This window comes from Neltuma alba, unplaced genomic scaffold, assembly GCF_004799145.2.
Source record: "Neltuma alba isolate B1F8T4 unplaced genomic scaffold, ASM479914v2 tig00010134_pilon, whole genome shotgun sequence".
In the NCBI taxonomy this organism is placed as follows: domain Eukaryota; kingdom Viridiplantae; phylum Streptophyta; class Magnoliopsida; order Fabales; family Fabaceae; genus Neltuma; species Neltuma alba.
Window position 1 is genome coordinate 453637 of NW_021635082.1, and position 16853 is coordinate 470489.

General features: G+C 33.4%; 3 protein-coding genes across 5 annotated transcripts; all 3 read right to left on the reverse strand.

Moving 5' to 3' along the window:
• Positions 1-342: 342 nt before the first annotated feature.
• On the reverse strand, positions 343-4167 carry LOC114754380 (nudix hydrolase 16, mitochondrial-like). The gene is made up of 4 exons (XM_028943147.1): positions 3911-4167; positions 2030-2141; positions 880-963; positions 343-621 (listed from the first exon to the last, which is right to left on the reverse strand). Exons 1-4 carry the CDS (start codon positions 3979-3981, stop codon positions 343-345), a joined length of 546 nt encoding a protein of 181 aa, XP_028798980.1. The 5' UTR covers positions 3982-4167.
• A 2720-nt stretch (positions 4168-6887) lies between these two features.
• LOC114754409 (uncharacterized) lies at positions 6888-9336 on the reverse strand. 3 transcript variants are annotated; one of them, XM_028943177.1, is made up of 7 exons: positions 9247-9336; positions 8540-8611; positions 8356-8427; positions 8181-8280; positions 8013-8099; positions 7857-7937; positions 6888-7656 (listed from the first exon to the last, which is right to left on the reverse strand). In XM_028943177.1, exons 1-7 carry the CDS (start codon positions 9310-9312, stop codon positions 7040-7042), a joined length of 1095 nt encoding a protein of 364 aa, XP_028799010.1. In that variant the 5' UTR covers positions 9313-9336; the 3' UTR covers positions 6888-7039. The 3 variants fall into 3 exon arrangements, with proteins under 3 accessions (XP_028799010.1, XP_028799011.1, XP_028799009.1); XM_028943178.1 differs by having other exon boundaries at positions 7857-7931; positions 8181-8283; XM_028943176.1 differs by having other exon boundaries at positions 8181-8283.
• Positions 9337-10722: 1386 nt separating this feature from the next.
• On the reverse strand, positions 10723-16390 carry LOC114754381 (uncharacterized). The gene is made up of 5 exons (XM_028943148.1): positions 13367-16390; positions 12465-13103; positions 11341-11955; positions 10837-11225; positions 10723-10762 (listed from the first exon to the last, which is right to left on the reverse strand). The coding sequence occupies exons 1-5, from the start codon at positions 16388-16390 to the stop codon at positions 10723-10725; spliced, it is 4707 nt and encodes a 1568-aa protein (XP_028798981.1).
• Positions 16391-16853: the final 463 nt, after the last annotated feature.

A 16853-nucleotide genomic window follows, 5' to 3' on the forward strand; every position in this document is an offset into this window, starting at 1 on the left:
AAATAACCAACTTAACTTACTTCCTTAATTTCCTCAAATAAGTCAATTGGGTCTTATAATTAGGACCGGAGGAGTACTTAGATTAATCCAAAGACTTAAAACAATAATCATGTAATTATAATTATTCTACAAGTATTATAAGAAAACCCTACGTATCTCATAAATGATGAAAAACTAATCAAATTTATGATTTGCCATCAAGTTTTTCAATAAAAAACATGTTTCTAAACTTCTGCTCAGGCCATGACAACTAATCAAATTTATGATTCATCATTCCAAAAATATTCTCTCACATATTATATTTTCTTATTGAATAATCTGATAGCAACCATCTAAAATATTTTATTCTAGTTTTGAACTCAAGGAAAATTGTCCCTTGCGCGTCAACCCACACTCATGACATTTGCAGAAACAATCCAAAGCATCCCTCATCCATGCATGTCGACAGCTTCCAAATGATTCTGATAGAGACAGCCAACTCCTATTTCTAAACTTCTGCTCAGGCCATGAATGAAGCTCTTCCTTGACAAACAATGCAAACATTGCTGCTTTGCACAATCCTTCTGGATTAAACTCATCTTGGTGAGTCTTACTCCTAAACTCAAAGTACCCAAGAAAATCCTGAAACCGTATAATACCCGATTAAAGAAAATTAGGAAACAAATAAATGAATACTTCAACAATTTTCTGCATTTAACATGTAAATTCTTTTCATTTTTAGAAGAGACAATCCCCTCCCTGATGGGGAAAAATTTCATTCTTATTCCATTTTTAAAGCACATTAACTTTAGATTTGAAAAAAAAAAATAGCATTAAATTCTTGAATAATTAAAATCACAAAAATAGAATTGAACTAGGTGGAAGATTAGGAAAATTCACCTTTAGGTCTCCTCGAACTCCTGCTTCTTCAATTGATTCTCTTATAGCTGCCTCCTCAACAGTTTCATCGTTCTCCCAACCTCCCTTTGGTGGAAATAACATCAGAAAAAGCAAAACATATGAGGAGACTGCCGAAGTTCAACAAAGTCGATCACAACCAAAATAACCAAAATAATTATGACTTAGTATATTTTTAGGCACCTTGTAAACATGATAATTTTAGATTTTTGGTATACCAACTTGCATAGGTCAATTTCGGCAAAGGATTAAAAGAAAAAGACAGCAATCTTATTTATTTAATGCACCTTTTTTATCATAAAAAATTTCTCGGAGATAGCTGACTTTTGTTTTAGATTTTATATCAAAGATTGTCTATCAATTTTCTAGCTTTTTAAAACCAGCAGCCAATGGAGAACCTTAAGCTCTACACACTACTTCATTCAAGATAAGCCAAAAACCTATAGGAATGAGCTACAAAAGTATAAATCGTTAGTCACAGCTGTGTTGCTGTTACCCTCACATTTATATGAACGCCTTGAATTGATGTACAGTGTATGATTTCCTTTTCTCAACAAGTTACTAAGATTAATATTAAATGGCACAAGAATTGAAAAATACAGTTTTCATTTCCATGTATACACTGAAAACAGAAAAATTCACAACACAATAGACTGTAAGTACTTTTTAAGCTTTACAATTTTGGCAAAAGTATTTTAGCTATGCAATAGTGTACAGAAGGAAGTTGACACAGTTATGTCACCACTGCCCCACGCACAGTAAGTTACGGTTTTAAACTACCTATAAAATAAACATCTCGATATCAATAAATATGAGACCTTCAATTTGAAAAAAAAAAAAAAATTACTGGAAGTCTGACACATTAGAACTCTTTATGCCTGCTCCTCAAAACAAATACATCCATCAGCAAAAAAGTTCATCATATATCAAACACTAGTTGTTAGTTAACTTGTGGGGGGAAAAAAAAATGGAAGGCTAGACACTGTGGATCAGCTTAAAAAAAGCACTGAAGCAATTTACGAGATAAAACTTTTCTTGCATAAAAACCTTGTATAGCACAAAATCAATTATCCACAACTAATTCAAAATGGCACTAAGATAAATATAAAAATGAACATTTTAACATTCATACCTTTGGAAACAAAAGGCCTGGTCCACTAGGTGAGCTAATCATAAGGACTTCGACAGTCTTCCCGGAATTAGAATCACAAACATCAGAACCTCTATACCTAAATGGAACACACCTGCAACAATTGGAAATGGCTGTAACATTATCATTGGAAGATCAAGACCACACATGGATATAGCTAACACAATCATATCAAAGTTCTCTTAATCGTCATGCAATTAACAGCCAAAGAATATGGTTGACATGGTTTTAGTTGCTCCTTGCTTCAACTAAGACATGCAAGGAATGTCACCACCAGCTATGTCCATCCTCTCCCTCTGTGGTTGCCTTCCACTTTTTGCCCCCCAAAATATTCACAATTTTGCCAGCTCAAAATTGAGAAAGACTATAAATTGGTTGCAACAAATGATCTATTAATGCCTATAAACTGAGTTACTTGATTAATAATTTTGGAGAAAGAGAAATTAAAGGTTTCTCTCAATTTTTCTTAAAAAAAAAGGAAGAAAAAAAATAACAAAATAACAAAATAAATAATATATCAAATGATATGACAAGTCAATGTGATGATCTAACGACTCCATCCCCATCAAACGCCATGCATGCAAGTTTGCTTGGATTATATCACTATAAGGAAAAGGAGGAAGAGAACAAAGAAATTCCACTCAAAATTTGCCTGATGACAGCAAAATTCATGTCTGAAAGCCAACAAGACTAATAGAAATTCAAGAGAAACAAAATGCAAAAATTACAATTGAACACCAGAGTGCTTTTGCAGAATTGTTGATAAATTAAACTACCATGCACTACACAGGGCGAAGGGCATGCTAACAATTTCCAGAATTCTGTTGTGTATCACCGACATGCAAAAACTTACTAAACTGGACAGAGTTACGTCAAATCCTGACCTCTATATAAACTAATTTGTTTAATAGAAGAACCCACACCCAAAATAAAGCACAAAATTCAACCTAACCGGGTCAGCCCAAGTGTGCTCTCAAAAACCTCAAAACAGGAAAATATCACATCAGATTGGCAAAACTATATAACATTCTTCCAAGCACCAAAATTCAAAGACCCAAAAATATACTTTTACGTTGACTGATTAATTAGTTCTGCATCTGTAATGGTGAGACAAAGCATCCATTTTACCTTGATTAAGCAAGGTAAATTTAACTCCGAAATCCAAAAAAGCCTCTGTTTTGAGAATTTACATTGGAAAAATTTCACTTTTTGCCTCAGTTTGGAATTATGTGAGGATCCCAACTACGTTAATTGCATTAATTAATTTTGACGTAACGAAAAGAGAACAAAGAAACGACAAGGCATGACTGCTAAGTAGGCCTGCTCATCAAAAATGAAGAAATTAATTGGCTAAAACAGTCCTCGACCCACAATCATAGGAGCAAATAGAAAATTCAATAACTCAATGCGTCCGGTCAACCCCAAGGTCCTTGATAATCCTATTCCTTCTGTATTGGAAGGATGATTTGAATTTTGAAATACTAGGTAAGAGTAATCATCCGGAAAATAGAAAATTTAGTCAATATACTACTATAAACCGTGCAAGTTGCAACCCAACAGCACCACAAGACTCAGAAAAAAGAGAAGAATAGAAACCAAAAAACAAGATGTAGAAATCAAACCATCAATCAACTATTAATAAAATAAAAACTCAACCACAATGTGATGAGCCAGATTCTAATTTCTTAACATGAAAGGTACGTTTATACATATAGCACCTCGGCCTGATAATGACATTTCTCCCGTACATCATCCAACAAAGCAACATTTCAAAAAGAAAATATACCAAAAAAAAAAGTCATCATAATACCCACTAAATGCTCACGAATGGCATATCAAGAAATTGGGTGGGAAAAAACATACCCGGCGACAAGGCGATATCCGTTCTCATACCGCTGCTTAAGCCGACCCGTACGGGCCACCAAATCAGACATAATAAAGACCGAAAACAATAACAATCGCAGTCTTCAGTATTCACGAATCCGAAGGGCTCTTCACCATTGGCAATCCGATCAGACGAATCCGACAGTGCTCAAGTTCGCACTAGAAAACCATTCCACAATGCCGCATATCTTTTCAGCGATAGTAACCGAACGCAACGAAGCATCAGCCAATGGCTCCTCGAGAATGGTTGATTAGGGTTTTTGCTCAGTTTACAGGACCAAAAAGAAGAGACAAGGAGCGAACTGAAACGAATGCGAGAAAGAAAGTACGGAGCGAGGGAAGGGGGGGAGAGAGGCGCTCAGAACGGAACGGACGGTGGGGTCCGTCAAAGATGACGTGGAAATGTGGGGCCGTCATAAAGGTCGGGACTAAAGTGTTAGAAGCGAGGCTAAATGTCCAGAAATGAACAAATGGGGTGGAGACGCGTGGCATATTTGAATTTAAGAGGAACGTGATTGGTTGGGTTTGCGGCGATGTTTGATAGTCGTAGCTGGTGATGTTGAAGATGAGGAAGAGGACATAGAACGGAGGTTTGAGTCTGGCGTGGATGATTGGTTTTCGGTTATCATGTACGGAAAGGGTGGGGATGCAATATGGGAGAAGATCTTGTGGGCCCTCATTTTCTTTGATCCAACAGCAAAACAACCCAAAAATATTACATCTCAAATTAAAAATTTCCACAAAAATACTTTTCTGTTTCTTAATATATATTAAGTTAATTTTAATCTTAAATATAAGACTTATTTATCATATTTATTAGTTTTTTCTAAATTATCCTTATTAATACTCCCTTAACCATAATCAAATAAAAGAAGAAGGAAAGATGTTAAGAAAGATAATTATAGTGTTTTAGAAAAAATATATCATATTTCTTACAATTAACTAACTTACCTAACTTCTTTAATCAAATTAAATTAATTAAATATATCTTATATTAAAGACCAGAGGAGTATATTGTTATTTTCTTATTATAGTTAAAATAAAAATGTAAGAAATACAACTAATTTGAGATTCAGTATTTTTATGTTCTTTTTGTGAGATTTTCTGAAATGAGTTTTTTTAATAGTAAAAAAATATAGCAAAAATATGATTTAAAAACAAAATATATAATTTCTCTATTTTTTTTTTGTTCACATGTTTCATTGGAGGAAATTTTATTAGACACTGTTCCTGAGTATTTTTACGGAAAATTATCATATCAAATTCAATTATCATCGAACCTAAATAAGATGGTTGTCTAAAAAAATTCGTTTATAATGTGAGACATTATGTTTTTACTCATCATAGCCTTTGGATGTGGTCCTCAATTCAAACAATGTTATTTTAGTTTACTACTTCTCCGATTCTTAATATAAGGCCCATTTAACTAATTTAATTAGATTAAGAAAGTTAGGTAAATTAGTTAATTATAAGAAACATGACATATTTTTTCTAAAACACTATAATCATCTTTTTTAATACCACATTTCCCTCTTCTACTTGATTATGGTTGATGGAGTATCCATGGGGGTAATTTAGAAAAAATTGATAAACATAAAAAATGTGTCTTATATTTAGGACTAAAACCAATTTAATAATTGGATCTTATATTAAAGACCGAAGGAGTACATAGTAATTAGTTTTGCAAATAATATTGACAAAGAATTCAAAAATAATATATAAAAATTTGAAGACCAAAAGTTTTGTTTTAATCATATTTTTCAATATGTGCTATTCAAGGTCAAATGACAAAACAAAACAGGAAAAAAAAACCTATCTTCATCTGTCTTTACAAGTCCGAGAGCTGAGAATATAATTTTTTTAATAAATGAGAATATAAGTTAAAATGGATTTATTTAGGTTCATTCGAGTCTTTTCTGGTGAGGTTGGACTGCCAAAAAAGCAACTAAAAAAAAAACCTTTTTCTTTAGCCAGTATCTTAACCCACAACTTGAATAAAACAACCCATACAAATTATCAGTCGACTGATTTGATCCGTATTTTTTAAAATCAATCTTATTTGTCTAGACATGAAGAATCAGCTTAAAAATGCTACTTCTTTATCATGTTGTAGGAGAAAATTAAATTTTTATTGGACTCACAATTATAAACTCAAGATAAACTTATATATTTATCTTGTATACTATAAACTATGGCTTAATAAAAACAAATGAAATATCCAATATATGGGTTAAAAATGGGTCATATGACCCATGGATTATATTTAAGGCTGAAAATTTTTTGGGAAAAGTTTAGTGTAGGTTGGTAAATAGCCCAAATAACCCATAATTTGGGTTGGATTGGAAAAATACTAATTCATTGGAAAAAGGATTAACTCAACTAACACAATTTTACACTGAATCGATCCAGCCCATACGCTTTGGGTATGTTTACATTTCCCCTTCTAAGCTGGAGGAAGTTTACTTAACTAAATTAAAAAAAAAAGGAATTACATTAAATTTTTTTTTAGCAAAGGAATTATATTAAATTTGAACTGTCCAAATTGTGCTCTTGAATCCACCCCTACGGAAAATAATGCATCAAATTAAACCAACTCAAAAACACACCAAATATTTCCAAAAAAAAAATTATAACAAGTTTTCTTTTTATTAATTTGTTGATAAAAAAGGCACAAAAATGAAAGTTTTAATCTCCCACACTACAATGAAACACAAATTTATTTGTGGCGATGAAATGTAAGGATATTTTGGGAGAGTCAAAATCATTTTAAAGCATAAGTTATTGCATTGCAAACCGGGAAAAAAAAAAAAAACAAAACAAAACAAAGAGAAACGTACGCATCATCAATTATCAGTTATTGCTTCAAAAATCATACATATGCCAAACAGCTAAACAATGCATCATTCTTTACGTTGGATTCAATTTAAAAGTAAATGGATAAACACGTTTCTCAACATTACACACACAAACTTCTGAACTGGGAAATAAAAGTATGACGATATTACAGAGTCAATGACAGTATTAATTTTTGGGAAATAAAAGCATGTGAATAAGCACAACTGAAAAAAAGAAAATTGCAAAAGTAGACATGGCGCGCGCGCGCACATGCTAAAATCCAAAAGGCTTATATTTTGCAGCAATTGTTTCCCAACATTGATCTCGTTGTTCCAGAATTTCTTGGCATTCCTGGAGAAGTTGAGAATGAAGTTCCCTACTATTTGCATGCTCTTGCTGTGCAATGTCAAAATGGGATTGAGCTGCCTCTAACTCTTTCTGAGCCATTTCTGCTAATTGTGCAGCTTTGGCAAGTTCTGCCTTTTTTGTGTGGAGCTTATTGCCCAAATCATTTAGAACTTGTTGCATGAGTTGAACTTCAGATCCATCATAATTGAAAACCTTCATTCTAACAGACCCAAGCCAATCTTTGTCAAAACCAAGAACAGAAGCATCATTTAAATAATTTTCCAACATTCTCTTGTCTGCGTCGGTGATAGTGAAGGGGTTCCTAGTGGCCAAAATGTTCAAGATATTTAGCAGAACCCTATAAGAGAAGCACAACAAGTCAGTGCTTCGGTACTCTGAAGAAAGACATAGTTGTGGGTGAGTCTTGAATGCCTCTGCTAACATGGAAGGCTCAGCACCCCCTAGTTTCATCATATCAGCTATCTCTTGCACCCCAGGAACACTCAAAGCATTGTTGGCATCATAAAAAGAAGGTTCCATCCCTAACAAGCATTAGAAAATAATGAGATATAATAAAACCAAGGGTTAAAGTGCATCCAACACCCGACTTGTTTTCTCAGATGCATCCAGCACTTTGAAGTATTTTATTAAGTGCACCCAATACCTTGAAGTATAAAATCTATCCAAAATTTGAAAATGCAAGAAGGGAAAGTTAATAAAAGAAGATAGCAAAGGAACTCACCATAAGTGGACTTGGAAGGAGTAGATGAAGGAATTTGCCTGGGACTTGCTGGTAAGGGTGGCAGAGAAGGTTCACCTATGACTATAATAAATCAAATATATAAAAATATAGCTAACCAAAGGTTGAAATATTTCATTTAAAGAAAGGAATATGTACCATGAAGGGAAGTCTCGTGCTCTTTTCTTGATGAAGAATCCTCTGCCTTCATTCTACTTCTCTGTCTCCTGGTAGCTATCAAGCCACCTATAAAAAAACCCAAGATACAAAAGTAATATTCAAATTAAAGGAGCTACAAATTTTGAAATTAAGGCACTAAGATCTTACGTTCCTCTTCCTCTTCCTCTTCAAGAATTTCAATATTTTTGCTGGTGATGCCTCCAACCGAAAGGACATCGAATCTTGGACTCACAGGAACAGGTACCTTCTGCTGAAAATGATGGACACGTTATAATACCAACGACAAATTCATTAAATGTTTAAATGATTGCAAGAAGCCCACCGTTTTAGAAGTTAGGGAGCTTGGACGTATGGTCTCTGTTGAAATACGTTCTTCAGGTTTTGCTTCAACAATCTGCACATCACCAAAGATATTTATGTTGGATTTTTGTATAATATGAAAGTATGAGGAAATCAGTCTTCAGTGAATTGTTAATATTTGTTGAATTATAAGATCATATGCCAACTCTGGTTTTTGGAAGTGACTGGGGATCCATCTTCATCGTTTCTTGTTCCTCATCTCTGCCTACCAACTCATCCTATATAAAAGTGAACAAGAAAGACGCGTAAATCAGCTCATCTAGCATAACTCTGTGTGTGTGTGTGTTTGTTTGTGTGCGCGCACACACACACACACACATAAATGCATACATCTGGTCTGAGAGAGAACTAAAGTTTCATCTTTGAATATGTATCTTGTGAAAAAAAAAAATGTTGTGAAAAAGAAAATATTGGTTCTAAAGCTGTTATTTGATTTGTTGTTTCAATTGTATTTGAATTGAGTAAGATATGAATACCCTACTTTTTTATTAGTCTAAATAAAACAAAATGATAAATCAGTAATTATATTTCTTTATTCAAGAAATATTTTTGCTACCAGCATTCCAAGGAATTTTAAATTAGATGATGAAGTTGCCATTTTTTCTGTATTTCGAACAGGATGCTCTTTACCAACTTATTTTCTTATTTCTTGAGTACCCTGACAAACAAAAGCGCTAAAAAAAAAAAAAAAGTTTCTAGCTAGGTAATGTTGAATTTGTAAATAAATGAATACATACACAAATGAATTTTAATTCATCTTTGTTGAAAAACATTTGGATCAAAATATGGCTGTTTCCTTATAAACATGCCAAATACCTGATATTCTCAGACAATCAAATGCTATCAAATATACCTTTGTCGATTTTGAGGTGCCATTCGTGGGTTGTTGTGGATCCATCATAGTTTTCCCATTTTTCATTCCTTTGCCAACCGATTCTTCATCCTACATAAAGATATAAATAAGAAACATGCTTAAGTTCTAGACATGTCTTGTATACTTCTGTACGTCCATAATGGAAATGATAATATTTTCACTTTTGGTGATGCTTTACACAGATATGCTATCTGTAGAAAACACTTAATAGTTAACCTAATTTTTTTTAATTATCCCATATTTAAAAAAAAAGGTAAATTAGTCTTCAAAAATTTTTCCTTGCTTCTTTAGAACGCTTACATATAATGATGCATGTGATGTAGCAGTAGAAATAAAAAATGATGAGCAATATATATGTTGAATTCATCGTGTTTGTGTGTCTGATCGATCCACACAAAAAATTATGTATTCCTCCTTCACTTATCTTTCCACAAAATTCCTAATATTCTCAAGAAAATAACATTAGTACATTCCTTTGTGATGTCTGGTGCACCAACTATTGATTGTTGTGGATCCTTAATTATTTCTTTATTTTTCACCAATTTTCTTCCAACCAACTCATCCTACGTACGTATATAAAGATTAATTAGCAAAGGGTTTAATTTGTAATAGACAACCTATCTACATTAGAAAGAGCAACAATATTTAAATTTTTGAAAAAAAATTTTGTAGCAAATATTTATAACTTATTTGATTGATTATATATTTATTTAAAGAATTAATCAAATTTCATTCAAATTTTTTATGGTTATATTAACTAAATTACTTAATTTTGTGTATAAAAACATTAAACAAATAACTGCTTAAAAAATAAAAAATAAAATTAAGCTAAAGAAAAAATTCTTAAATTTTTTGAAATAGTTTTAGCCAAAATTTAGGGATGAAGGGTAAATCAGTAAATAAAAAGTAGTTCCACATAAATTTTAATTAAAAAAGTATTTTTTTTTTTAAATATTCTTAACGACATTAACGGTTTGGAGTTAAGTATATATTTTCAAACTAGAAGGAATGTCTGTGTAATTAGAACAAAATATAAAAAGGGTTGGGGCATATATAAAGATTAATACGCAAAGGGCTTAATTTCTGATAAACAATCTATGTATATTAGAGAGCAACAATAATCTCACCTCTTTGACGTCTCCCATATTTACATGCGAGGAAAGCTTTTCTGGAACCTGAGGAGGAGTTGTAGTTTCTGCACAAGAGATTTCCAATGTTATATTAAAATTAACGTAATAATCTTTAATTTTGAAGAATCACTTCTCTAAATGCATACCGTAGAAAGAAAATCGAGGACAATCATTCACTCTAGAAGATTTTTCCAATTTGCGAAAATCAACTTCATTACAGATACTGACAAGGCTTGAAAGCTTTTCAAGGGTTAGATCTGTAATTTTGGGAAGCACTTCCCTCATCCCCATCTCTTTTGTCTCATCTTGTCCGATCAATACGCGCTCAAGTTTGGAAGATTCTTTTATATCCAAAACTTGTAAATCTGGAAGGATACCAGAAACTGTGATAGAGAACAAGTATCTCAACTTGTCACAACCTTCAACCGTCAGATAAGACAGGTCTGGAAAGCATGGTTGATGACACAAATGATCATCATCAGCATTTTCCCCAATGATGTGAGTTAACTCCTTGCATGATAATATCTTCAGCCGCCACAACTTCGGTAGGCTCTTCAGTATAGAGTTCGAGAAGATAACTTTAAGCTTGTTGCATCCTCTGATTATCAATCGTGAAATGTTGTTGAGGCTAAGCATATATTTGGGGCCCACACATATATTCTTCAACTCACTTAAAGTTTCCAACTTCAACCAATTTAAGGTTGATGTCAGTGGTTCACGTCCTTCCCCTTTTTTCTCTGTTTCCATATGTGTTAAATTGAAAATCTCTTCTATTTTAGATTCACGAAATACAATAAATCGTAAGGATTGCAAGAGCATCTGCACTGCCTGTAATATCATATTTAAATTATAAATAGCAATTAACGTTAATATATCAAAATTAACTTATCAATTGAAAAGAAAATTACAAAACACCAAAAGAAAACGTTGAACAAAGCCATACCTGTGCAGGGGTGGAATCCTGTTGTCCTCCAAGTGCATGAACCGTGAAATCAGTTAAAGATGTAATATTAAACTCTGGAGTCCCTAACAAAAAATAATTTAGAGAAGATAGGCCTCTCAAATAATAATTTTTAGGATAAATGCTCAAGAGGCTTGGTAGGGATTCAAAATTTAACCATTCCAGAACAGGGAAATCAATGTAAGTTTGGATATTTTGATTCTCATGATGGCTTGTTCCAAACACATATTTCAACTCAGAAGCATTACAAATATCTAGAGATTTCAAATGTGTGGGTGATCTGAAAGCATATGCTGGAAATAGATATTCCAGTGCATCACAATTTTTAACCTCTAACTCTTTCAACTTTGGAAAGATGGATCTGTGATTCATGAGAGCTCCAACTTCTCCCTCATCCGCCACAATGTGCTTTAGTTGCTCACATCTTCTGATTGTCAAATTTTCCCACATAACCATGGAGGCCATTGGTAGAGTAAACAATGTCTTTGATTTGGAAAAATTACAGAGAGTCATCTTTTTAATATTATCCAATGATTGTACTGAAAGGCACCGAGTTGCTCGAGTAGGAGGCATCACATTTTCAGATGCATCTGATTCCTACATGCAAAAATTAAAAAAACAAATTAATGTACAAGGAAAAATAACTTATGAAATAATTGATAAACCACTTGAATCAACTATTGACTTTATATATTCACTTTAATTTATTAATAGTTGTTCAAATTTTTCTAATAGTTTTAAGAACAAACTGTTGCATTTAAAACTTCATTTACAAAATAAAAAATTATAGCTAGATGGGAATGTACTTTACCTCAATTTTCATCGATAAAAAAATAGGAAAAATAAACTTTTCTAAATTTGATGTATGTGAAAGCTAATTCATTTAATATGATGACTTAAAATTTATATTTACTTCTCTCTTTTTTTCTTCCTATTCTTTCTTAGAGCAAAATAAACTTTGTGGAGTTATACAATTGGCCTAAAAAGGTTAACATATTTGAAGATTCAAAAATAATTTTTTTTTATCAAATCAGAGTTTCAATTTTTAGTAGCAATTCGCAAATATATAAAATAAATAATATTAAGTTAAATGGAGCATTAAGTACCTTGATGGTTTCCTTGTTTGGTTGTCCTTCAAGGCAAACCAGCAAATCATCAGTAAAAGATTCAACGTTGCGATTCTCCAAAGTAGCATCCTCTAGAGAAGGCCATGCCAAGTTATAATTCATTGGAAAAATACTGATAAGCATCGGTACATCTTCAAGGCAGAGTGACACTAAATTCGGGAGATCAAAGTGAAGCTCAATGTTATGATTTTGATTTGATGGATGACCCACATAATGGTATTTTCCAGCAACATATTTTAACTCAGGAGCATTCCGGACCATCAAAGACTTCAAATTTTGAAGTCCTATAGATATTGAAGATGGAAATAAAAATTGCAAGTCCTTGCACTCCAAGATTTCTAGTTTCTCTAACTTCGGAAAAACAGAGTGGCAACTCATCATCATCTGATCATTATAATCATCTTCCTCCATTGTTATCACATCCTTCAACCCATCACATCCTTCAACCGTCAGCTCTTCCCACAATATCAACGAGGCCATGGATAAAGTAAATAATGACACTGAATTTAAAGACACTTGTGCCAATTTCAACCTCTTGATATGACCGACATTGAAATATAGTTGTCTCAGAATGATTCCAGAAGTTTCAAACCATGTCTTGGATGCAAATGATGATCCCTACAAACAGAAACCGTTGTTCAAATACCAGACCACATATAACAGTTTGCTATTTAAAATATTTAATGGAATGCTATATCCACATCGATGACGAATACTGTAAATTTTGAACCCAGAGTAGTGATATTTGAATCAAATATTTTTAACACTCCTACCTTATTTTATTTAGTTTTTATGAATTGTTTTATTACTATTCTATTAATTGAACATATCAATTAAATATCAGAGAAAAACGAAAATAGGGAACAATAAGAGTAACACACCTGTTGTGTTGCGTCGTTCGGAACTCTGTCCTTACACACGACGACGTTGGTCTCTTCACTCGATTTATGCCCAAAACAACACATTTGAGCCCAAGAGAATGCAGATGTCTTTGTTCTCAAAATTGGAGGTGATGGCTTTTGCATTGACAAAGACACGGATTTGTGATATTCTCGAAAAATGCTGATGAAACTTGGTACTTGAGAAAGTTCCATTTTCTTTAGTGAGGGCAGCATAGTATGGTCTCCATTTTGGAACTTATCAAATATATAACTCAGCTGCTCACAGTCACTTATCGTTATCTCTTCCAAGGATGCAAGAGCTCCGCTGAAAAGAACTAGCAAGATCATTCGTAATCTTCCACATCGTTTAATTTGAAGAGTTCTTAATTTTGGGAACAATGACTCATAACTCTTCTCTTCATTATCACCACCCGCTATTTCTCCTTCCGAGCTCTTATATGCTATGATGTGTTCTAGGGAATCACAATTCTCAATACTTAGTGTTTCCAATTGCGTGAGACTCTGAGCGGTGAATGATTGAAAAATTGATGTCAATTTTGGACAAGCATTCAATTCCATGACCTTAAGATGACACAGGCTCAACTTGCCATCAAATGATATATTTCTCAATTTTTGGCACTTCGTCAACCTCATAGTCTCTAATTGCTCTAGAAAGCCAGACGGCAAAGAACCTCGATATAAATCTTCAACATCCATCTCTTTGAGATTTAGTTCAACTAACTTGGAGAAAGTAGTCACATTAGTTTCATGATTCTTACTGTCAATGAGGCACTGCATGTCAGGCCAAGAATACAAACGAAGAACAATTAAATCATTCATGCCTCCTTCTTCCACTGGAACAATATCTGGGACAAGATTCTTCCATCTTGTTTCTTTATACCCTCCTAATATAAGAAGCTCGGCAGTTCGTACAAATTGCTTGAATGTTGCCTCTGAAATTAGATTCCGCCAATCACATGGGTAAAACCATCTTGATATGAAACCATACTTTTCTATTCCCCGAATCCTTTCAAGATTCCACCAAGATATTTTATATCTATGTAACGTAGAAGGAGATAAATTTTCAAAAACAACACATGCTTCTTTTATGTCAAACTGATTTCCTACAAAGCTCAATTCTTCCAATTGGGAGCATTTTCCAATCACTTCAAAAGGATTGTTCTTTTCAATTTCACATTTATCTACCTCCAACAACCTCAACTTGTTTAGGTTTAAAATTTCTTTTGGTAGCTCAATGATTGAACAATCAAATAACCAAAGACTCTCAAGCCTATGTAAGTTTCCTAGCAAGGAGATGTCGCCTAATTTCAAATTCAATAGGTTGAGAGTCCGAACATCCTTTAATGATCGAAATGAATATATTAGTGTTGGAACTGAAATTTGTTCATCACTTGCTAAATACAGAACTTTCAGCCTCATCATCTCTATAAAAAATGTATCAGGTACTTCCAAATTCTTTGAACCACCTAGAAATATCATTAAAATTTCTAGGTTCTTTCCATCGAATTTACCAGGAAAACCATCATTCTTCCAAACCAAATACCGCAAGTTCTGTTTTATAGGCTTTTTAAGATCCATGATCCATTGAGTATCTTTCTCTCTTATCCATAAAGCTACTTCACGAACCAAATCATGCATCTTCATGCATTCTTCATTGTCAGTCAACAATAAAGAAGAATCGATCACTTCTAGTATGGCTTCACCCACTTTGCTTCTTACTGAATGGTACCTGTCCACCTCTCCAAAAAGGCCCAATCCTATAGCAAATTTGCTTAAAATTTGTATAGAAATTTGAAAATCTTCTGGGAACAAAGAAGATATGACAAATATTTCTTTGGCTTTTTCATTTTTCAAGTAATCATAGCTCAATTTCAGGCATTTATAAGCCTCTGTCAAACCTTGCTTAATATCATTGGATTCCAAAGCTTTCAAAGCATCTGTCCAAGCAAATAAAGGCCGATTTTTTAATGCTCTTGCTATTGCTACAATTGCAACTGGTACTCCTCCACATTTCTCCACAATTTTTTCTGCCACAACCCTCAAACCACTAGAGGAACCATTAATGCTAGCCTGTGCTAGGAAAAGATCCAATGCATCTTTGTCAGTCAATATCTGAACTTGAATCAATTTTTGGCACTTCATTAATGAACAAACATGTGGATTACGTGTGGTTATTAATACACTGCAATCCATGTGTTGGTGACTAGATGGGATTCCCAACTTTTGTATAAGATCAAGCTCTTCCCATACATCATCTAGGATTATAAGAAGCCTCTCTTTCATATTAGTGATTTTGGACCATATTTTCTTTGCATGTTCTTCTTCCTTTCCTTCCTTTAATTCCAAATCAAGATCTTTTGCCAAATCATGTTGAATCTTTTTGAAATCTAGAAGCTGAGAGACAACAAGAAAGATGACTTTGTCAAATTTGGATCCTCCGAGTTCAGCAGCCACTTGTAATGCCATTGAGGTTTTGCCTGTTCCCCCAGTGCCATGCAATCCGATCATATTGCAATTTTCATCTTCTAGTGCCTTTTTTAGATCTTGAAACTGTGACTTTCTGCTCTCAAAATGCATGAAATCCTGTGAAGATTGGTATTTTATGCTAGGAAAATCAGCTGCCCCTGCCACTATGTTAAAGTTACATCTTTTCAAAAGTCTGTCAATCTGTTGTGTCTTCTCCTCCATGTCTTTGCCTTTCCGATATTGTTGCCAGCAATTAAGACACTTATCATTAAAGCATTTCTCTTTTCTAGTGTCACACTCAATGAGACTTCCAGCTTCCCGTGTCCATTGTAGTGCTTCATCTGTAACCCTAGAAACACCTCTGGCTTTTTCTATAATTCTATTTACATCTAGGAGCTTTGCTTTTAGTTCTTCCTTTTTCTTATCAAATGTTGCAGCATAATTGTGAAAACAACATAAATATCGAACTTCGCCTTTGACAAAATTTACTAAACTTTGGACCTCATTCTTTGCAATTTCCGCACCGATGCCCTCCATCTAACAAGGATATATATAAGGTTACTATCAATATCTTCTAGTCTACGGTTTTATTTATGAATAATGATTAAATCTTAAAGTCATGACTATAATATAATAATCTATGATCTTAACAAGCATACAAATAAGAGGTAAGAAGACTAATTATTAAATGATGCTACAAGTCATTTATATATATATCAGAATTCGATCGTGAATGTGACTTTCTTTGAGAACCAGTCATGGGACCTAAAGTATCAATTTATGGGGAGAGCATGGAGAATAATAATAACATAGAAATAAGTAAACAAGGCAATATTCCTTTCCTTGTCACTAATGCACTTGAGAACTTCTCTCTTCATGAATTAAAACCACTAAAACTTGACCTGAACTTGACAAGGATCCACAAGAAAATGAAACGAAAAGACATGAAACAAAACGGAATAAGTCACTAGAGAAAACTAAGCTCGTGTCTAGGATCTAA